The sequence below is a fragment of the Plecotus auritus genome, assembly GCF_963455305.1.
Source record: "Plecotus auritus genome assembly, chromosome: 1".
Taxonomy (NCBI): domain Eukaryota; kingdom Metazoa; phylum Chordata; class Mammalia; order Chiroptera; family Vespertilionidae; genus Plecotus; species Plecotus auritus.
In genome coordinates this window covers 140,573,574-140,597,380 of record NC_137770.1, presented here as the reverse complement: position 1 = coordinate 140,597,380, position 23,807 = coordinate 140,573,574, and the positions used below count along the sequence as shown (strand labels likewise).

At 42.8% G+C, this 23,807-nt stretch overlaps 1 protein-coding gene across 1 annotated transcript in view; it reads left to right on the top strand.

Moving 5' to 3' along the window:
- GPR158 (G protein-coupled receptor 158) overlaps positions 1-23,807 on the top strand; it is a 442,546-nt gene that overhangs the window by 256,675 nt on the left and 162,064 nt on the right. The window contains exon 4 of the mRNA XM_080654328.1: positions 16,006-16,229. Within this exon, the coding sequence (XP_080510454.1) occupies positions 16,006-16,229 (224 nt within the window). The remainder of the gene's footprint in view (positions 1-16,005; positions 16,230-23,807) is intronic.

Sequence of the window (23,807 nt, the reverse complement as noted above, 5' to 3'; positions counted from 1 at the left end):
CTCATCTTCCTTAAGTCCATCTATCTTAGCGTGAATTCTATTTTCAGTGAAATTTCTTTTCTTTTATGTAGACACATTATCAGCCTTTCAGCCTTACCTCTCATCTTTGGATTGACTTCAGCTCATGTACAGTTCTAGATAAAATCAACTTACAAATGACCCACACCTAAACATGACAATTCTTGCTTTGCCAACTCTGGTGCTACTAGTATCTTTGACTATGTTCTTTGCAATTATTGGGAAATACTCCATACCACATTAGACTTCCCTAGTTTCTAATCTCAGAACTAAATAGCTACCATGTTTTAACACACCAATTAAGAACAGGGTTTTTGGAATAAATCTTACTTAGGTTTGAATCCTGGATCAATTATTGATTTGCACTGTGCTAAATAATTTATCTTCCCCAAACTTTATGTCATATATAAAATTGGTATAATATCACTTGCTTTATACAACTGTTATAAGGATTAAATGAAATAATCAATGTAAATTCTAAATATGGTAGTTGTTACATATCTTATGTTGAAAAATATTGTTATTTTTTGTGATCATTATTTAAAATCTTATGTTTATTCTGTTTACCCATTTTCTCAGATAATATGACCATTTTCATACTATTTCATCTGGTATCTGTGCCATTTCCCAGCAGAGAAACTTATTTCCAAGTCCCAGATTTTTTTTAGTTCAGTTTGTCCTTAATGTAAGCCTGGCTCTGAGATATAATATTCAGTCCTCCAAAAATCTTTCTCCTCACTTACTAGCTAACATTTTACTCTATTAGGTTTGTCCTTATTTATTTTATTATCTATTTACATTATTTTAATCCATTATTACACTGCTATTTAGACATTAGAACATTTGCATGTTGGTGGCCTCAAGAAGCTAGAAAAGGCAAGGAAATAGATGTTTCCTTAGATCCTCCAGGAAAAATGTGTTGACCTGCCGGTATCTTGATGTTAACCCGGTGAGACCCATGTCATATGCCTGAGCTGCAGAATATAGAATGAATGTAGCTATATTACTTTTTAAGTAAGAAGCAACATAAATTTGTGTTGTTTTAAGACTCCAGGGTTTTGGTAGTTTGTTACTACCAAACAGTAATAGAAAACTAGGACAACTCAGTGAGTGTGTTTCCCACTCAATGATCATTCCACTGTTCACAATAGGACAGTGTGTGTGTGTGTGTGTGTGTGTGTGTGTGTGTGTGTGTTTCTAGAGGAAATTGTTCACAACTCCAAATAACTGACTCAGAAGAAATTATACTCTGGTGGGCTCTGTGTATTAGGTTGGCCTTTGAGTCAGGCAGATGGATTTGAATCTTGTCTCTACTTCCTAGCAGGAGACTGAGCAAGTTTTTCATGCATTCTGAAGCTCTCTTCCCTTATTCACAAAGCACAAATAGTGAAATCTATTCCTTTGGTAGTTGTGAGTAGTTGATGAGATAACATTATATTCCCACAATTATAGTGATTATTATACTAATGTGAATATGGAGAATCTAGTACTTTTATTTATGTACTAGGGACCCAGTGCATGAATTCGTGCACCTTGAAAGAAATTGTGGGCCATGAGGCTGCAGTGGGCACAGGGGCGGGTCTCAGCCCATCCTCCATGCCCCCATCTAGTCCCTCCCACCGTGGACCCTGGTATCCTGTCTGCCAGCAGCCCCAGTCCTGCCACCGCCGCTCCCATGAACCGACAGCACCAGCCCCACTCACACCTGCTGATGGTGCAGAGTGATTGGGGCCAGCGCCAGCAGCGGTGAGAGCAGGGCTGGTGCCATCAGCGGGTCTGAGTGGCGGCTGCTGCCCAGATCACCCCTCAGGAGCAGGGGGATGTGGAGAAACCCTCAGGGCCAGTCGGGGCTGGCAGCTGCCACTCACACCCGCTGAGAGCACCAATTGATCGGGACCAGTGACTGGCACCAGCAACAGGTGTGAGCAGCAGCTCTGGTGCCGGCAGTGGGTGCAAAAGGCAGCTGCCGGCCTCGATTGCTCCCAGGAGCAGGGAGAGGTGGAGAAGCCCTGAGGGGTGATTGGGGCTGGCAGCTGCTGCTCACACCTGCTGATGGCACTGAGTGATTGGGGCCGGTGCCGGATGCCAGAAGCAGGTGCGAGCAGCAGATCCAGCACCAACAGCGGGTGTGAGTGCCGGACGGGACTGTGGGGCACGGGAGCAAAGAATTTTCAGTAACCACCAGAGGCTTGCCCCAATGACAGTGACCGACACCCCACCTTGGTCTGGTGCCCCCGCTCACCTGCTTCACCATCCTGCCGCGGCCGACGCCCACCACGTTCGGTGCTCTCCCCCTGGTTGTCAGCGTACGTCATAGCAAACCAGTTGTTCAGTTGTTTGGTTGTTCTGCCATTCGGACTTTCTGCATATTAGCTTTTTATTATATAGGATTGGGTGTTATGCTGATTGAATGAATAAATTGCCTATAGACAAAAATATGTTTATTCATTTTATAATTCACATCAGAATCATCCTAAGATCTATCTAAGGTGGTATTTTTAGTTTTAAAAATATCACTAAAGTCAGTTGTAATACATAAAAATCTAAAGTCATTAGAAAAGTGAATGTAAGATACAGAGGTAAGCATGTAGAAATACATGGAAAGATTGAGCTCTTAACTACAGTCATAGTGAGAGTTACAAATTTTAAACTTTTGCACTGAGCTTCAGTTTGAACCTATTTTCACAGTTAGCCATTCACAATGTAAGTATATGAAAGTATATTAGCTGATCCTGGTTTTAAGATATGAAAGTATATGTTCATGTTCTAATAATAAAAAATAATTTTGTATAGCAGTCTATGTATAACCACAGTCTGCTAACTATTCTCTCCTTGCAGATATTATAAATACTGAAACAAATATCCACAGAAATCTCTTTAATGTATTAGAGCTACTCATGTGCATGTGCCTTTTCCCACTTAATTTTTGGATGTGATTTTATCTATCTGAAGACTGCAGGCAGATTACTTCTTCATCCTAATCAGATGAAATAACAAATAACAATTAATCTTCCCATGGTTAGTTCATTGCAGCATTTTAATTTCAAACTTTGATTGATGAGTGTGTTCCCTCCAATTCTAATGAAAAAGCAAATATGTGTATGGGAAAGAAGGATATGTTTACTCTAATATGAGTGTTATTTATACCTAGAGCTAATGCTGGACTCTCCATGTCTGACTCAATTCTTTGTTACTTCCAAATGAGCTATTTTCATTGCCTTTGGCCCATCTTTTTTTCTGCATGCCTGTGGAATGGAAGGAGGAGGGGGTCATGATATATTAGGCACCTGGGCCTGGTCTTGCTAAGGTCCAGGCTATATCTTCTACTAGAATCTGTTCTTATCACTGAGGGCCACAACATCCCCCAAAAGGGGCCTTTGATCAACTGGTTTCTTCATTAATTTATATGTCTGAAAATTCATCTGTCAAAAATGTTACTTAGCACTGACTATGTGCCAGATATACTTTTAGCAACTGGAGTAAAAGAAGTGATTTAAAAAGTGAGGTTTCTAAGCTTCCAGGAGAGACCCGCATCTTCCCCAAAAATATTGCAATACCCACAAATAACAAATGAGAGCAGTCTTGAGTAAAACACAATTCTGTCCAATATTAGTAAATTAGGTCAAAGAGTTTTAAGATTTAAATGTCCTTAAAGGATAGACGTCTAACGATATATTCAAATGTCAAATGTTATGTTTTTTCCCCTTGTGAAAACACAATTTTATACTACTGGCGCTTAAGAAACTTAATCAGAAGAGCACTTAATATTATGGTGATAATCCTATCTAATAAAAGGGTAATATGCAAATTAACCATCACCCTGCTACACCCACAAGCCATGCTCACCAGCCATGCCCACCAGCCAATCAGGAGCGAGTATGCAAATTAACCCAACCAAGATGGCGGTTAATTTTCATATCCAGGAGTAGAGCGAAGACTGAAGACAGTGTAGAAGGAAGCCAAGCATTGCAGAAGGGAGCGAAGCTGCAGAGAAGCAAGCAAGTGGGGCTGCAGAGAAGGGAGGGAAGCAGACCACCACAGTCCTATTGCAGGAATCTTCCTGCAACAGGCCTCTGGTTCTATATAAAGTTTATACTATAAAGACCTGACATATGTATATAACTCCTGTTTCAATCCACACTACTCCCTTCAACTAACTCAGTGGTCGGCAAAGCCGCTCTGTTGACTAATGAGTTTGCCGACCACTGAACTAACTCATTCTCTCCTAAATCAGACACTGAGTATTTTCTTCAACAAAACATAGGAAGAAAGCTTTCAAGGGTACATTTTCACAATATGTGCTTCAAGTCATAAAAATGTGGCTACATTTTGATCTACTGGTTTGATACTTCTATAATTTATTCCAGTGAAATATCATCTTAAGAGTTTAATAAAAAACGTATCTTTTTAATAAAAAAGGAGTAGGATAAAAGTCCCCCTTTAATTTGTTTATAAGTTGAAATTTTCAGTTAAAAAAAAGCAAAAAAAAAAAAATTACATTTTAAGAAAATTTCTTGGAAGTTTTAGTGTTTTATCGGCAATGTCTAAAATTGTCACTTGGGTTTTTATGGTGGATGGCAAAACTTCTCAATGTATGCAAATGTAAATTTTTTTGGAAGTAAGCATTCAAATATAATTTTTCTATGTAAGTTTTCTAATGTTACTTTCTAATTCCATTTGCAATTCCCTTCAAAGGAAAAGGATGATAATACCATGTTAAAGGGAAAAAATTAATATACTAATAATTAACATTATTTATAAGGACAACTTTTAGTTAATGAATAATGTATTTTATTATTTGCTGATGTGTATGTGTGATAGGTATGGCTAGATAGGAATGACAACACTATTAACTGAAGTTCAGATTAATAAAGTGATAGGATGTCTAAGCAAATTATTTAAAACTGTATCTCTGCATTTTTTTAGTTATTTTGAATTATCTAACTTATTTCAGTAGAAGATTTTTTTAAAATTCCCAAATGGGGTGAAATATTTAGAAAGGCATTGTTAATACTGTTAACTATTCTAACCCTATTAGAATAACAATAAGCAATTCAGAGTTTAAAAAAAAACAACATAAAAATGAAGGACTCAGTAAGAAATCATCACCATTTCCTAGTTTAATGATGGAAAGTGAAGTCAACATAAAAGTCAACAGTAAAATACAGGTACACAACTTGCTATTTATTATATGCATTTTCAACACTGTGTGTTTGCTATGTGATACATTCTTAAAAATTTGCTGATTTGTAGTTTGCAAAACAAAAACCTTACAAAACCCATCAAAATGCACAACCTGATCAGAAAAAAATTTTGAAAACTAGAAAAAGTACTTTATTGTCTTTACTCATGTTCCAGATCAGAGGTGAGAGACATGGCACCTAAATGCAAGGCATGATCTTAGATTTCATCCTGGGTGGATAGAAATAGCTGCAAAGAGCATTACTGTGAGAACTGATGAAATTTTAATATGGCCTATTCATTAAAAAAAGATTGAATCAATGTTAAATTTCCCAACTTTGATAATCATAATGTGATTTTGTATGAGAATGCTTTTTTCTTAGGACATACAAATTGAAGTGTTTATGGGTAAAGGGACAATATCTCTAACTTCATTCTCAATTGATTCAGAAAAAATACTATATGTATAAATTTATAAACATCCATTTATCAAGAGAATATGAAGGATAAAGTAAGTACTGTAGAATGTAAATAATTAATGAATCTTAGTAAAGAATATATGGGATTCTTTAATTGATAAATTTGACCTGTGATATTTCATAAATTTAAGGTATATGGTGTGTTATTTTGATACATTTATATATTGTAATATGATTGCCATTGAAGCAACATTTATCACAATATGTCATTACTAGAGGCCTGATGCAGGAAGATTGTGTAATAGGCATTCCTTTTCCTGGCTGCTGGCACCGGTTTTCCAACAGCACCGGGGACCCGGGCCACACTGGAGCCAAGCCTGCAGCCTTCATGCTTGGCTCCAGCCGCAGGTGCAGCCTTCAGTCTTCAGTCTTCAGTCTTCACTCCGTGCCTGCGTATGCAAATTAACCCACCAGCTTTGTTGGGTAAATTTGCATACTCACTCCTGATTGGCAGGTGGGCATAGCGGAGGTACAGTTAATTTGCATCTTTCTCTTTTATTAGTGTAGATGGTGCAATATTATTGTCCATATCCTATCTAATAAAAGAGTAATATGCAAATTGACCATCACTCCGCTACACCCACGAGCCACGCCCACCAGCCAATCGGGAGTGAATATGCAAATAAACCCAACCAAGATGGCTACGGCCACAGAGAGCAGGAGGGAAGCTTGGGTTTCCCTGGCAATGGAGGAAGCCAAGCTCTCTGCCTGCCCTTGCCAGCCTAGGCCTCCACTCAAGGCTACAAAGTTTCAATGATAGAAGATACATAAACCCAAACAGAAATGGCGGCAGCCACGGAGCTGGAAAGAGCAGGAGGCTAGGGTTTCCCACGGCGATGGAGTAAGCCAAGCTTCTACAGCCCTGGCCGGCCCAGGCCTCTGCTTAAGGCTACAAATTTTCAATTATAGAAGATAAATAAATCCCAACAAAAATGACTGCCGCCACGGAGCAAGCAGAAGGCTTGGCTCCATTCCAGGCTACAAAGTTTCAATTGTAGAAGGTAAATAAACCCCAGATACCAGGGCCTCCACTTGGGTCGCCGGGGATTGTGGCCAGCCTGCAAACCACCACAGGCCCCTCGCCCAGGCCACCCCACACCCCAAGGGAACCCTCACCCTGATCCGGGACACCCTTCAGGGCAAACCAGCTGACCCCCCCATGCACCAGGCCTCTATCCTATGTAATAAAAGAGTAATATGCAGATTGACCATCACTCCAACACACAAGATGGCTGCCCCCATTGGTCAAAGATCCTGCCCCCATGTGGACACAAGATGGCCACCACAAGATGGCCAGCAAGGGAGGGCAGTTGGGAGGGACCAGGCCTGCAAGGGAGGGCAGTTGTGGATAATCATGCCAGCAGGGAAGGGCAGTTGGGAGGGACCAGGCCTGCAAGGGAGGGCAGTTGGGGGCGATCAAGCCTGTAGGGGAGGGCAATTAGGGATGACCAAGCCGGCAGAGGAGGGAAGTTGGGGGCGACCAGGCCTGCAGGGGAGGGCATTTGGGGGGGACCCAGGCCTACAGGGGAGGGCAGTTAGGGGTGACCAGGCTTGCAGGGGAGGGCAGTTGGGGGGGTACCCAGGCCTACAGGGGAGAGCAGTTGGGAGGACCAGGCCTGCAGGGGAGGGCAGTTAGGAGTGACCAGGACTGCAGGGGAGGGCAGTTAGGGGAAAACAGGCTGGCAGGGGAGCAGTTAGGCATCAATCAGGCTGGCAGGGGAGTGGTCTTGGGAGCCAGCAGTCCTGGATTGGAGAGGGTGCAGGCTGGGCTGAGGGTCACCCCCCCCCCCATGCACGAATTTCATGCACCGGGCCTCTAGTATATTATACTGTGCTTTAGATCTCTGTGGTTTATTTACTACTCATTACAAGTTTGTACCCTCAAACACCATCAACCTTATACCCTCTATCTCCCATTTCTTGGTAATAACCACCATTTTACTCTCAGTATTTTATAATTTTGATTTTTTTTTATATAAGTGATAACATGCAGTACTTGTCTTTCTCTGTCTCACTTATCCTACACAGCATCATGTGCTCAAGGTTTATCCATATTGTTGCAAATGGCAGGACATATTTTCTTAATGGCTAAATAATATTTCATAATATATATGTGTGTATATATATATATATATATATATATATATATATATATATATATTAACAAAGGCCCGGTGCATGACATTCGTGTACTTAGGGGAGTCCCCTTAGCCCGGCCTGCGCCCTTCAGCAGTCCAGGAGGCCTCAGGGATGTCTGACTCATGGCTTAGACCCAGCCACCACAGGAAGCAGGCCTAAGCCGCCATTGGACATCCTTAGTACTGCCACAGAAGTGGGAGAGGCTCCTGCCACCACCGCTGCGCTTGCCAGCCGTCAGCCTGGCTTGTGGCTGAATGGCGCTCCCCCTGTGGAAACGCAATGACTACCAGGGGGCAGCTCCTGTGTTGAGCATCTGCCCCCTGGTGGTCAGTGCACATCATTTGACCGGTTGTTCCACCATTTGGTTGATTTGCATATTACCCTTTAATTATATAGGACTAGAGGCCTGATGCACAAAATTTGTGCACTGGGGGGAGGTGTCCTTCAGCCCAGCCTGCACCCTCTCCAATCTGGGGCCCCTCGGGGGATGTCCGACTGCCAGTTTAGGCCTGACCCCATTGGGACTAGGCCTAAACCAGCAGTCAGACATCCCTCTCACAATCCAGGACTGCTGGCTGCCAACCACTCGCCTGCCTTCCTGCCTGATTGCCCCTAACCGCTTCTGTCTGCCAGCCTGATCACCCCCTAACCATTCTCCTGCCAGCCTGATTGATGCCTAACTGCTCCCCTGCTTGCCCAATCACCCCCAACTGCCCTCCCCTGCAGGTCTGGTCCTCCCAACTGCCCTCCCATGCAGGCCTGGTCACCTGCAACTGCCCTCCACTGCTGGCCTGGTCACCCGCAACTGCCCTCCCCTGCCATCCTGGTCGCCCCTAACTGCCCTCCCCTGCCAGTCTGGTTGCCCCCAACTGCCCTCCCCTGCCAGCCTGGTCTCCCCCAACTGCCCTCCCCTGCAGGCCTGGTCCCCCCCAACTTCCCTCCCCTGCAGGCCTGGTCACCCCTAACTGCCCTCCCCTGCAGGCCTGGTCACCCCCAATTGCCCTCCCTGCAGGCATGTTCACCCCCAACTGCCCTCGCCTGCAGGGCTGGTCACCCCAACTGCCCTCCCCTGCCAGCCCGGTCACCCCTGACTGCCCTCCCCTACCCACCTGGTTGCCCCAAACTGCCCTCCCCTGCTGGCCTGGTCCCCCCCAACTATCCTCCCTCCCCTTCAGGCCTAGTCACCCCTAACTACCCTCCCCTGCTGGCCTGATCACCCATAACTGCTCTCCCCTGCCAGCCATTTTGTGATGGCCATCTTTTGACCATATAGGGATGGCCATCTTGTGCAAGGGCATGACGGACAATTTGCATATTACCTCTTTATTTTACAGGAACTAGAGGCCCAGTGCATGAAATTCATGCACAGGGGTGTGTGTGTCCCTCAGCCCAGCCTGCACCCTCTCCAATCTGGGACCCCTCAAGGGATGTCAGACTGCCCGTTTAGGCCCAATCCTACCAGGATCGGGCCTAAACGGGCAGTCTGACATCCCTCTCACAATCCAGGACTGCTGGATCCCAACTGCTCACCTGCCTGCCTTCCTGATTGCCCCTAACCGCTTCTGCCTGCCAGCCTGATCTTCCCCTAACCACTCCCCTGCCAGCCTGTATGCCCTAACTGCCCTCCCCTGCAGGCCTGGTCCCCCTCAACTGCTCTCCCCTGCAGGCCTGGGTCCCCCCCAACTGCCCTTCCCTGCAGGCCCGGTTGCCCCCAACTTCCCTCCTCTGCCAGCCTGGTCACCCCTAACTGCCCTCCACTGCAGGCTTGATCGCCCCCAACTACCATCCCTTGCAAGCCTGGTCCCTCCCAACTGCCCTCCTCTGCTGACCATCTTGTGGCGGACATCCTGTGTCCACCTGGGGGCAGCCATCTTTGACCACATGGGGGAAGCCATCTTGTGTGTTGGAGTGATGATCAATTTGCATATTACTCTTTTATTAGATAGGATATATGGTGCATATTATATACTAGAGGCCCGGTGCACAAAATTTGTGCACGGGTAGGGTTCCGAGGCCTGGCCGATGATCAGGACCGATCATGGCCTTCCTTCCCCTGCCTGCCGGCTGCCGGCTGAGGCCTTCCTTCATTCTGTGCTGCCCCCTGGTGGTCAGCGCATGTCACAGAGAGCAGTTGAACTGGTCTGTCAAACTCCTGTAGGGACAATTTGCATATTAGCCTTTTATTATATATGACTAGCATTTTTTATCCATTTATTTGGGATTTTTGTAATGTTCTTGTAGTTTTTCTATATATTTCAAATTATATCAACATTAAAAGCTACAGAAACCTAATTTTATCTATGAATAAGGTCAGAATATTATATATATATATATTCAAAGTCTGAAATTTTTCAATAATGTAGCATTGGTGAGTTGATTAGAACTTCGGGATTTGGAGCAAAAATTTACTTTGATATATATTACTATCTGCTAGAGTCCCAGTGCACAAAATTCATGAATGTGGGGGCCCCTCAGCCCAACCTGTACCCTCTCCAATCTGGGACCCCTTAAGGGATGTCCAACTGAACTGGTAGTCAGACATTCCTCTCACAATCCAGGACTGCTGGTTCCTAACTGCTCACCTGCCTGCCAGCCTGATTGCCCCCTAACTGCTCTCCCCTGCTGGCCTGATCACCCCTAACCGCTTCTGCCTTGGCCCTGCCACCATGGCTTTGTCTAGAAGGATGTCCAGAAGGTCATTCCAAAGACATCTGGTCTAATTAGCATATTACCCTTTTATTGCCTCAGCTGTATATTTATGTAAAAAAATGTCCAGAGATTCTTTTGTTTTCCTAATGTTACTGTAGTAAAGTTATAGTAAGCAAATAGGTTAACATATTGTCCACAAATTGTCACAATTTATTTTGACAAGCGCACACTTACAGGTGAATGTTTTGGATTTCTCAGCTGTCCTGTGGTACTACGTAACCTTCTTCCAATTGCCTTCTCTATGTTTATGCTCTAGGCAGCATACTTAGTCACCCATATATTGAACTGAAAGCTGCTATAGCCACAGCTAATAACTCTTCGTATTTGCCTTTATTTTCAGGAAGGATTTGTTTTATCTGAAAGTTCCAAATATCACCTTTATTTTCAAAATTTAGCAAAGCAGATTTGGATTCTATGGATGGTGGATTATTTCAATTTGCTCAGCGCTGACATTTCCAAATCAATATATCATCCACAATTATTTCTAAGCAGATTTTCACCTATATATTTGTATTACAGATCAGATAATGTATTCCTTTGGGAGACTATGTTCATCATTAACAATTATTTGATGATAATCAAATATGGACAGAATACTATGTTCAATGTTGAGTGTATAAATAGGTATATAAACCGTGGCCCCTTACCACTAGGGTCTTAAAAATTTAAGCCATCATAAATTTAAGGTACCCTTCAGTAGATTAATAAAAAGCTCATTATTACTAATTAATAGTAGAATTATTGAATATGTTACCTTGTCCTAGTTAGAGACATAATTTATCAGCATAAATTGATAAAATATAGGGTGTCCGAAAAACATATACACACACTGTGAATAATTATAAAGGCGGTGTCTATTAAAATACATTTTATTTTTAAAATTGAGCAATCAACTGTTAAAGTGTGTATACATATTTGGGGGATATCCTGTATTTTTGGAACTAGAAGATTATTTCATCATGCTTTGAGTTCTACAGGAAATAATGAATGTAGAAAGCTCTGTCTTTAATTTTAGCTTTTTTGAGCTTTAGAAATCAGGTCTCTGACTTTTTGTTTTCTCTCCATTTTATCACTTTGTGTCCCTTACAGAACCTCATAATTTCTCATAATCAAAAAACATTAAGGCAATATTAAAGAGGAAGTTTCTCATTATAGCACATTACTATTTGACATGTGTGAGTTGATCTGGCAACACTTTTAAGCATAAAGAATAAAATGTGATCATAATTTATTTTCTAACAAACTGCCTTTTATTCGTGAAAATTAAAACATTTATGTAACCAACATAATTTAGTATTACCCATATCAGAAAACATAGAATAGTTTGGAATTATGTCACTTTCCCACATTATATCTAGCTATTACTACTTCAGTAGACATAGTACCTATTAACTATTCTTTTTGTTCTACCTGAAAAAGATGATGGAGTGCATGAGCTTTTTCCATTGTATGTTCTGCAGTCATGATTTTATTTTATGGCCCAGAATACTGGCTCTTTTGTAATTTTAATCTAGGTTGTAAAAGAAGGATATAAAACAATTGTTTTATTCTTAGGGAGCATACAGTTTACTTGCATATATATATGTCTGTAACACTCTAGCAGCAATCAGAGTAGAACACAAGCACATAGAGATAATCACAAGGACTTGGAGCATCAATGATAGTGAACAGAGATAGAGTGGATCAGTCATGAGAGGTTCTCTAAGTTGGTACAGGTCTCTGGATAACAGGTTGGTGAAGAGAATGATGGGCAGGGTACGTGCAGTTAAATTCAGCTTTGCACAGTAGGAATGGACTATTCAACAGGGCTGACTGAAATTCTTGTGTTCCTGAATTCTACCTCCCAGTCTCTGCTCCAGTAGGTAGAATCTAGACAAGTAACTCAGTCTCTATAGTATGTTAGAATTGGAGGATATTGCAAGCAATATAAAAGAACCTTGATTTACATGAATAACAAAATATATCAAGGTAGAGGGGGCGATAATTAGGATATATGGATGAGCAACAAAAGTAAAATAATGATCATGAAACGAGTCAGGGATAGGTTAGGTTTTCTCCTAAGAAAAAGGGAACTCTCAAATTTTGCTTGGTTAAAAATGAGTGAAAATTTTACAAAGGACATGTCAAATGTATCTAAAATGTGACTGAAATTGCTTGCCCTGGTCATATGTTACAAAAAACAACAAACAACAACAAAAACAGTTAATACTGTGCCGTTAACATACTGCAGTATTTTTCAGATTTGAATGACTCGGGGTGCTAAATAGTCTCTGCTCGTAATGTTATCGGAGGAGTACACGAGTAGAGTGCCCCTGTTGTTCATGGGAATGAGGTTCTTGGGGTGTCGCTGAAATAAGCATTTTCAGAATTCCCCACTGGAGAATGAGAGGTGGCAGAAGACTTTATTTGCATGGAGCTACATTTTTTGGGAGTAACGTCCTATGCCTCTTAACCCAGTCTGAAAGAGGTGCAGCTGGAGTTTTAGTAGAGCAGAAGTAGGGCCAGTGTTCAGAGCTTCTGTTCCATGTTGCAGCTAGGTCTGGCAGAGTCATTGTCCTTTAGTCCATTGTGTGAAGCCCACATGGCCATGGGCCACATGGGCACATGCAGGGGAATGTGCCCTCTGCAACAGAAGTCAAAGGCAAACTGCAAGCGAGCAAGCCAAAAGAGGGACCTCCCTTTGTCTAGCAGGTTAAATATTCAGGTTTCCTGCGCTTACAGAGGCCATGCCTCTTCTGTCCATTGACTCACTTCCAGGTGTGACTGACGAGTAAGCACCTTCCCATGCACCCAGACCTTCTGGGCTTGTGTCCAAATTGCATTTTTCCAGGCCCTTTCCCCATGGATCAGCGGGGAACAGAGTTAGAGAGTGTTAAATTACAGCGTTTAAGCAAATCTGTAAAAATGGCATGCCTATATTATCTAGTCTTCCCTTTACTCTTTTTCTGTTAAATAATAACCAGATTACTGCAACAGTATCATTCCCTTCCCCACCCCCCGGCCCTGCCCCTGAGAAAAAAAGAAACCTTTTTATAATAGTAAAAGGAGAAATGGGCGAAGGTCTCTGATTTGTGTAACTGCTTCCTGCTGTCAAGAGGTGGAGATCTGTCTATCCCAAGGCTTAGAGGTTCTCCCTGTCTGACAGAGGAAGGGAGAGGCAAAATGGGAAAGGAGTTTTTATGCAGGGAAGAAAGATTCTACAAAGTCCAGGTTAGTCTGGTGTCCCTGGGAGGTGGTAATGTCTAGGAGGATGACGAATTAGACAAGCTGGCATTCTTGTTGTATTCTGTTAATGACAAACTTGACAAGAAGGTTAAAAGGCAAAACTTAAAGTGAGCAGACTTATAGCAACTAAAGGTTCAGGAGAGGAAAAAACTCACGTGACAAAGGGGAGGATTAACGTACAGTGTCCCCAGTTAGGTGTGTCGCACTTTTCTGAAGTCCTTTTGACCCCATTTCCATTAATCATGAGATTTCCTAGCTTTTTTCATTTACTGGAACACTTACTGAAAGAATATTCTACTTTATCACATTTATTTCTTAAGCACTGACAACCTAATTTCATTCTACCACTCTGGAAACTATTGTCTAAAAGATAAATGAAGGATAAAATAATCATTAAACTTCATAGCCTTTACTCATTTTATTATCTTTGATCATATTCCAGCATGTTCCAGTAAATCCACATTTTCTTTTATGATATTGTAAAAACTTCTGCCTATCTAACTTCTTCCTCTATGCATTCCCTCAATTGACTTCACCCATGCCCATGGCTCTCTGTAGATTCTTTCTCTGACAGTGGTCCTCTCCTACAATTCATTTTTGTATTGTTTCTCACTTCTTAATATATATTTCTCCTGGACAATATAAGTTGGACCTCAAATTTAATTGGTCTAAAATGGGGCTTATTCTTCCACTCCTTCTCTTCCTACTTCAGCTATTTCTTCTAACTTTCCTGCTTTTGAGCAAGTAGTGCCTTTCCTTAAGACAGCAATAGATTCCTAGTTCCTTTTTGCACCTCCCATGTTTGGAGAAGAGAAAGCTGGGCAGCATAATTTACAGGGTGGGGCAAAAGTAGGTATACAGTTGTGAGTACACAAAATAAAGTTTATTGTTGTATTATCATGTACTCATTATTATTATGTTATTTTCCATACAAGCAGCTGTAAACTACTTTTACCCCACCCTGTATACACATTATCTCATTTAAAACTCACATCAATTCACATTTCATACATTAGTACTAGTAAACTAAGATCAAAGTGGTCAAGAGAGTTACCTAATGCCATAGAGTTCTCTAGCGATGGGAACCATATCTGCTGGACACTTAAATTCATACACTTTTCACAGAATGATGGCTCTTTTAAAACAATATATTCTGAATCATTAAAGGAGTATTCAATTATGTTTTTGCTATTATATCCATTAAGGAAGGAAAGCAGACAAATATATTTTCGAAGAATTATGAACCTTTCACAAGAGTTGAAAGTAATGAAGACTTTGTGTTAAATTTTGTGTTATTAAAATGCTATTAATCAGAATAACCTCTTTCCCAAATTCGTTAATCAATCAAGGTTGTGTTATATATCAAACTATGTGGCTGTGTGATATACTAAACGGGTTATGTATTACTGATGTCTTTCATGTTGAGTTCAGCATTGGAAATGGTTTTCTTTTTTTATTTTCTTTTTTTAGTATATGGTGTTAATTGGATCATTTTCAATGATATACTCAACAGTTAAAGAGAATCTTTACCTGTGGGCTTCAGAGCTAAGTTTGATAACTGAAACAGAAGAATCTAACATTAAAGGGAGGATCAATAGCAGCTGTTAGTTAACAGTGCAGAAATATCCTATGGGCATGCAAAATGGGAAATTACCCGGTAGCCTGTAGTATGGATTATACCCTGGGCAAAGTATACACTATCGTTATGCAACTGCACACTGAATAACTGTCCATTAAGTACCATTTTATCCAATTTAGACCTAATGAACCTGGTAGATGAGGATCCTTCTAAATTAAGGAGCAATCAAAGCCTCACTTTGGATTTTGTGCCATCTAGATGTGTTATGTGTATTAATTTGGTGCAGGAAAGATACAACTTTCTTATCCTGCCTTATGGTTAGTTCTTGAACAAATATTTATGGAATATGACTTGTGTCATAGGGAGTATCTGTTGGTGATTGGTAGATAATGATATAAAAAATTTAGAAAACTATTTCCTGCATGGAGTTTTATTTCCATGTTTGCTAATTTTCCTTAGTTACTTTGAATGACAATTTTTTTTAAATCAAAGGGATAAAAAACTTTTGTTTGAGTCTAAAGTCAAAGTAACTCTCTTCTCTAGCAAAAAGGTTGACAAAAGGTCTTTAATAAAAAGGAAAATGAATGAAGAGGTAAAGATGTCTTTTGACTCTGTACTAAGTATCACCTACCTCAGAAATGCAATGACAATGTAGTTTTATTTGGAAACTTTCAGGAAGGGGTCCGGATCATCATTTTGCAGAAAGAGCAAAAGATGTGTCAGAAGAAGCCCATGTCTGCCTACCCTGCAGGGAAGGCTGCCCCTACTGTGCCGATGACAGCCCCTGCTTTGTCCAGGAGGATAAATATCTGCGACTTGCTATCATCTCCTTCCAAGCCCTGTGTATGCTGCTGGACTTCGTTAGCATGCTGGTGGTCTACCACTTTCGCAAAGCAAAGGTAAACCCAGGTATCCTGGTTATGATCTTCCCTTCTATTATCAAATGACCTCTTCTTTTTTTCAGTAAATGAAGTTTTTCCAAATCCCAGTGGCTTCTCTTTAAGCAGAAATCTTTATACAATAGGATAGGATTAAAGTATGAAATTTATATTTTTAGCTTCTCAGGAGAAATAAGGATTAAAGATATGAGACTTCAACGTTTTTTTTTCCCACAGAATGTTTCCTGCTATTTAGCCTGGAGCTTGATTTCATCATTGTCTTAAAGGACTCTCTTTTACATTGTCTCTTTGGCTTCCTGAAGAACTTACTCTGCAGTACCCAATATATTATTAATTTTTGAAGGCTTTGTGATATTTGTTATATTTCATTTTTATTTCTTTCAACCATATTTGAAGATGATAAATAGACTCAGCTATTTTTTGAGCACATTATACTTTGAAGAATGAATTTATTCATGACCTTATATTTGGTCTTGCATTAATATCCCAGAGTAATAGTGATATTGCAAAGAACTTAAATGGATTTTGAAAGAGTCTGTCCCTCGATTCTGTTCTGAGAAATCCAAAAGTAGTATAAGCATTTGTATGCTTCTTAGGCAGGGGTGGATGGATGCTCCAGTGTTTAGGGCACAGCTTTCTGGAGAGCTGTCTACAGTTGGCCACCCATCCTATATAATAAAAGGCTAATATGCAAATTGCCCCCTCAACTGGAAGTTCAACCACTCACTATGATGTGCGCTGACCACCAGGGGGTAGCACGGAACATGGCAGGCATCAGTGACACAGTGCTGGCAGTGGGTGGCAGTGGAGACACTGCTGGCCCCGATAGGCCCTGACAAGATGGTGGAGCAGGTGAGCGGACAGTGTCAGGCCAAGGCGGGTGAGAGCAGGGGCCCGATTGCCCCACCTATTGCCCTGCGGATGGTGATCAGTGGCTGGCAGGCCCTGATCGCCTGATCGGGGCCGGGTCTTGGGCTGGGAGGAGGATCTGGGGGTGGGTAGCAGTGACCAACCTCCTGTGGCGCCCAGGTTGGGGGCTGCGACCTCTCACCAGCTACCTGGGGGCAGGGGTGACGGGGACGAAGGTGTGGTGAGAATACAGGGTGTCTGACGAGCTCGCTCTCACTCCCTCTGCTACCCTCCCCCAGGACACCAGGGCTTGTGTGCTGGGGAAGCCCACGTGGTCAGGTGCTGGACGCCCGTGAAGAGCCTGCCCCGCACTTGCACGACCTCTTCTGGGTGAGCTGGGCTGCAGCCTCTTGGACTGCAGGGGCTGGTTAGGCTCCTCATGGATTCACACAGGAGCCGGTCTGTGAGGACGGCCGGGAGAGAGCACGCTGCCCGCCCACCCAGCTTCCTTGCAGCACTGCTGGGCGGCCCAGAAGCCCATGCTGTGCCCTGTCCCACGGCGTCCGACTGTGCTCACCATATATTCGTGTGGGGACTCAGGCACCATGACTCAGGCAGAGGGAGACACACAGGGGTGTGGGGCTCATGTGCTGCCCAGGGCCCAGAGGTCAGCTGGGACCTGCCCTTCCACCCCAGACACTCATGCTTTGATTGCTGGACAGGCCTAGGGACCATACCCATGCATGAATTTTGTGCACTGGGCCTCTAGTTTAATTATATGTAGCCAGTGTTGTGTCAGAGTCTGTGGTTCTTTTGCTTTCAGAAACTTATTTGTGCCATTGGAAAGAAAAACAAAATCTAAAGCTTCCACCTTTTCAGAATTCAAATGACTCCTTGTGTTAGCAAAGTTGTACAGATTGGTTTAGAAATCAATAAAAGTTTAAATTGTTCTAATTAGAAATTTTTTTAAAAAGAGAGAGAAAATAACTTTTTGTGAATGCCATCCATTACAAAGCTTCAAGTTAACAAAGAAAAATCACTAGCAATATCTGTTGAGATTCAGGGAAGATGTATCCATTATGTTAATGTTATAGCCTTAAATAGTTATTTTAAACTAGAGGCCCGGTGCACAGAATTCATTCATGGGTAGGGTCCCTTGGCCTGCCCAGCGATCAGGGCTGATCGAGGCCTTCCTTCCCATGGCTGCAGGCTGCCAGCCAGGGCCTTCCTTCATCCCACGCCACCCCCTGGTGGTCAGCACACGTCATAGCAAGCGGTCGAACTCCTGGTGGCTCAAACACCCAAGGGGACAATTTGTATATTAACCTTTTATTATATAGGATAATTTTTAACATGAGTATACAACTCAAGTTAATATTAGGCTTTAAGTCAGCAAAAAAAGGAACTACAGGCAATTTGCTCTTAATCATTAAAGGAGTACTTATCTTTCTTTTGCAACAAAATATGTACTAAATTGTACACATAATAAAGCAGCAGGCAAGTGGAGTTGGGGAATATCTAACCACTGTTACCTAGTAAAATTAATTGTTTTTTTAAAAAGCCTGTCACTGGCAGATCAGGCAGAATGAAAGGTTTATTTAATAAACTGCTCTGAAATCTCTGTGTGTAATGTAATTCATTTACACAGTGTATAGACATAGTTCTTTTTGCATTTGAATTGATTTTCCTCATTAATGAGTGCTGTGCTGAATGCAGTTAGTGATATATGATGGATTTCATATTACATTGGATAATGAAACTAAGATTGTTCTCACTAGACTGATGTCAGTCTATGTTAAAGTAACTTAAAATTTCCAAACTTATTAACCTTGTGACTTTCTCTGGACCTTCATATGAAATTCTACTTTTTTGGTACTATCATGAGAATAGATATCTTTACATGCCATTTGGTGAAATTTCTCTATTATACAAACTAGTCGGAATACATGAATTAGACATTATCTAGTTTAAGACGGCCACCTTTTGAAGAATCAGTGAGTTTTCACTGATTGTGATAAAATATAAAGGTGTGTTTCTTTAATAAATAAGTTAATAAAGGCAGTGAATATACAAGTAAATTTGTGACTAATTCCTAGCTTTTAACTAGAAATATGACAAAATTTCAGAACTAGAATGGAACAACCTCTGGTTTTATAGAAAAGAACACCCAGCTTCTGTGGGATTGTAAATTGCCATGCAGCAGGTTAGGTTGGGATATTTATATACAGTCATTCTGGCATATAGAATAAACACTTCTAGAAGATTAAAAGCATGAGTGACTAAATTAAGGATAAGTGAAAATAAAGATAGGTAAAGTTAGTTGAAATCAAGGGTGTGTTTAAGTTTTAAAAAGAATTCTGTGAGGGCAGGGGTACTGTTCTAACTCAGTGCTAGGAAGAAGAGATTTTTTTTAAAAAGTTTTTTAGAAACAGTGCCAAGAGGAAAAAAGAGTGAGTCATTGTCCACGAGATAAAAACTGACCAGTTAGGCCCTGGCCAGTGTGGCTCAGTTGGATGGGCATTGTCCCATGCACCAAAAGCTGGTTTGAATTCCTGTTCAGGGCACATGCCCGGGTTTCGGGCACTCCCTCGTAGGGAGTGTGCAGGAGGCAGCCAATCTATGTTTGCTCTCACAACGATGTTTCTCTCCCTCTTTCTCTTTCTAAAAAAAGAAAAAAAAATCAATGAAAAATATCTTTAGAAAAAAAAAACAAAACAAATGATTGACCAGCCACTTGGGTAAAACATGAAAATTCCTAGCAGTAAGTCTTGACAGAAATTTCTCCTGTGGATTCTTATGCACAGAATATACTTAAATGGAGCAAATGATAAAAATCCTTACATGAAGTAGAATTCTAATTTTCATAGCTTTGTTTCTGTTAATTTTCCTGAATGCATGCTAGAGTTTTAATGCTTAAATATAGCCCAGGCAGATTATTTCTGTGTGGGTATCACAAAAGTGGTCCCAATACACAGTTCTGTACTGTTTGGTGTTAATGCAGGGATACAGGTAGACTATCTAGATTATTGTTGGCCAGGATGCAGCACACATGCCACCACCACAAGACCATATTAGACATACATGGTCTCTTTCTCATCTCATCCAGAATCAGTCTCCAAACCCCTCTCATCCAGGAGAACCCTAAACAGGTTCTAGGCATAAAATCTGTTTGCCATCCTGGATTAGAAAAATGGGATGACTGCAAACTCTTCACATAAACTTTCTTAAATATAGGTGCTCATTACTAAGTTATTAAAAGTTTTCACTGCCCTGTCCAGTGTGGCTTAGTTGGTTAGAGTGTCATCTCATACACCAAAAGGTTGTGGGTTTGATTCCAGGTCAAGGCACATACCCATTTGCGGGTTGATCTACTGTCTGGGCACATATGGGAGGCAACTAACCTATGTTTCCCTCACACATTGATGTTTCTCTCTCTCTCTTGCTCCCTCCATCTCTCTCTTAAATCAATAAAAAAAATCCTTGGGTGAGAATTAAATTTTCAAAAAAAGGTATTCACTGAGTGACACCGATATAATCCCTGTCAAAATTGTATGTCAGCTTTTCCATATTGCTATTGAATGTGAAACTGTGTACTATAATATAACATAACATAATATAACCCTATCTAATAAAAGGGTAATATGCAAATTAACCATCACTCCATAACAAAAATGGCAGCACCCATAGCCACAAGATGGCGGCTCCCAGTCCTCTCAACCCCACCGGAATTCCCCAGTCTCAGGGAGGGCTACCGCTGAGAGCCGGCAGATAAGTGTCTTGGCAGAATGCTGCCCAGAGGCCCTCCTGACCCTTTATAAAAAAACAAAAACAAATTCACTCCCCACGGCGCGATCCCGCTCCCAGCGGTGGCAGCCTGGGCTGGGGTCTCAGCCTGGAAGGGGCGCGCGGCCCCACGGTGTGATCCCTTCCAAGTGGTGGCAGCCTGGGGTCTCAACCACTGAGTCACACCAGCCAGGCAGATATGGAGGAATCTTAAATGTTTCTTTTTTTAAAAATATATTTTATTGATTTTTTTTACAGAGAGGGAGGGAAAGGGATAGAGAGCTAGAAACATCTATGAGAGAGAAACATCAACCAGCTGCCTCCTGCACACTCCCCACTGGGTATGTGCCCCCAACCAAGGTACATGCCCTTGACCTGAATCGAACCTGGGACCCTTGAGTCTGCAGGCCAACGCTCTATCCACTGAGCCAAACCAGTTAGGGCTGTCCAATATGTTAAAGAAAAAACCCTATCTAATAAAGAGGGAATATGCAGGGGAGGGCATTTGGGGGTGACCAGATTGTCAGGAGGGCAGTTGGGGATGATCGGGCTGGCAGGGGAGTGGTTAGGGGGTAATCAGGCTGGCAGGCAGAAGCGATTAGGGCCAATCAGGCAGGCAGGCGAGCAGTTGGGAGCCAGCAGTCCCAGATTGTGAAAGGGATGTCTGAAAGTCCGACATCCCCCGAGGGGTCCCAGATTGGAAAGGGTGCAGGTAGGGCTGAGAGACACCCCCCAGTGCACGAAATTCGTGCACTGGGCCTCTAGTCCTATCTAATAAAAGAGTAATATGCAAATTAACCATAGCTCCGCTACACCCACAAGCCACACCCACCAGCCAATCAGGAGCGAGTATGCAAATTAACCCAACCAAGATGGCTGCAGCCATGGAGCGAACAGGAGGCTTGGGTTTCCCCGGCAATGGAGGAAGCCAAGCTTTCCGCCTGCCCTGGCCTGCCTTGGCCTCTGCTTAAGGCTACAAAGTTTCAATTATAGAAGATAAATAAATCCCAACAAAAATGGCTGCCACCACGGAGCCAGCAGGAGGCTTGGTTCCACTGAAGGCTACAAAGTTTCAATTATAGAAGATAAATAAATCCCAGGTACCAGGGCCTCCGCTTGGGTCGCCAGGGGGCGTGGCCGGCCTGCAAACCACCATAGACCCCTCGCCCAGGCTGCCCTACGCCCCAAGGGAACCCCCACCCTGATCTGGGACACCCTTCAGGGCAAACCAGCTGGCCCCCACCCATGCACCAGGCCTCTATACTATCTAATCCTATCTAATAAAAGAATAATGTGCAAATTGACCATCACTCCAACACACAAGATAGCTGCCCCCATGTGGTCAAAGATGACTGCCCCCATGTGGACACAAGATGGCCACCACAAGATGGCCAGCAGGGGAGGGCATTAGAGAGGGACCAGGTCTGCAAGGGAGGGCAGTTGTGGGCAATCAGGCTAGCAGAGGAGGGAAGTTGGGGGGGACCCAGGCCTGCAGGTGAGAGCAGTTGGGGGGACCAGGCCTGCAGGGAAGGGTAGTTAGGGGAAAACAGGCTGGCAGGGGAGTGGTTAGGGGGTGATCAGGCTGGCAGGCAGAAGCGGTTTGGGGCAATCAGGAAGGCAGGCAGGTGAGCAGTTGGGAGCCAGCAGTCCTGGATTGTGAAAGGGATGTCCGACTGCCCATTTAGGCCCGATCCTGGTAGGATCGGGCCTAAATGGGCAGTCGGACATCCCTTGAGGGGTCCCAGATTGGAGAGGGTGCAGGCTGGGCTGAGGGACACACCCCCCCATGCACGAATTTCGTGCCCCGGGCCTCTAATATAACATAACATCCTATATAATAAAAGCCTAATATGCTAAGTGTCTGGTCATCTGGTCATCCGTTCAACCAATCAAAGCCTAACATGCTAATGATATGCTAAGGCTGCTCAACTACTCGCTATGATGTGCACTGACCACCAGGGGGCAGATGCTCCAACTGGTAGGTTAGCTTGCTGCTGGGGTCTGGCTGATTGGTACTGAGGGAAACAGGCTGGACATGCCCTGGAGCCCTCCCGTGGTCCCTCCCCAGCTGGCCAACCTCCCGCATCCCTTTCCGACCCCGATTGTGTACCAGTGGGGTCCCTTGGCCTGGCCTGCACCCTCTTGCAATCCAGGACCCCTTGGGGGATGTCAGAGAGCCGGTTTCAGTCTGATCTCGCAGGCCAGGCTGAGGAACCCCACTGGTGCACAAATTCGTGTACCGGGCCTCTAGTATATAATATAATACAATATAATAGGATAGGATAGGATAGGATAGGATAGGATAGGATAGGATAGGATAGGATAGGATAGGATATAGTATGATATATAGTGAACCAAGCTGGGGATAGAATTGACATGTACTAAGGAAGGCTGAGGCATCTACTCAGACACACACCTGAAGAAAAGTTCTCTCTCCCAGCTACGGGGAGACATCCTGAGGGAGGGTCCAGGAACACTTGGCTAGAGAAGGAGCCTGAGCTAGAACCTGCGACTTGATCCCTCTTTCATCTTGTCCAGCTTGTGAACCATGTTCTTTAATCCAGTTTCACCAGAATTCATGGTATGTGGCAGCTTAAATGCTTTTAGTGTTGAACTATATTTCATTTAGGGCTCATTAGGAATTGGTCATTTGGAAACGTAGGCCTCTTTTATTTATATTAGATTTTTTTTTCTGTTAATTGACAAAAATAATCATATTGACAAAACAAAAATAAACAAAGTGAGACGATGTCAAACCTAGCCACTGATCCTGTATATCTAGACAGCATGCAAATATGCTGTAATGGTAATAGGCAATTCTCTGTTGTGAAATGAAATATTAGGTGATCACGTTAAGAGACATAAGACGATACAGAAATGTCTTTTAGTTCTGATTCCTGGAGGGAAGTCTAGTTATGAGTATCTTTATTTAAATGAGGTTTACCT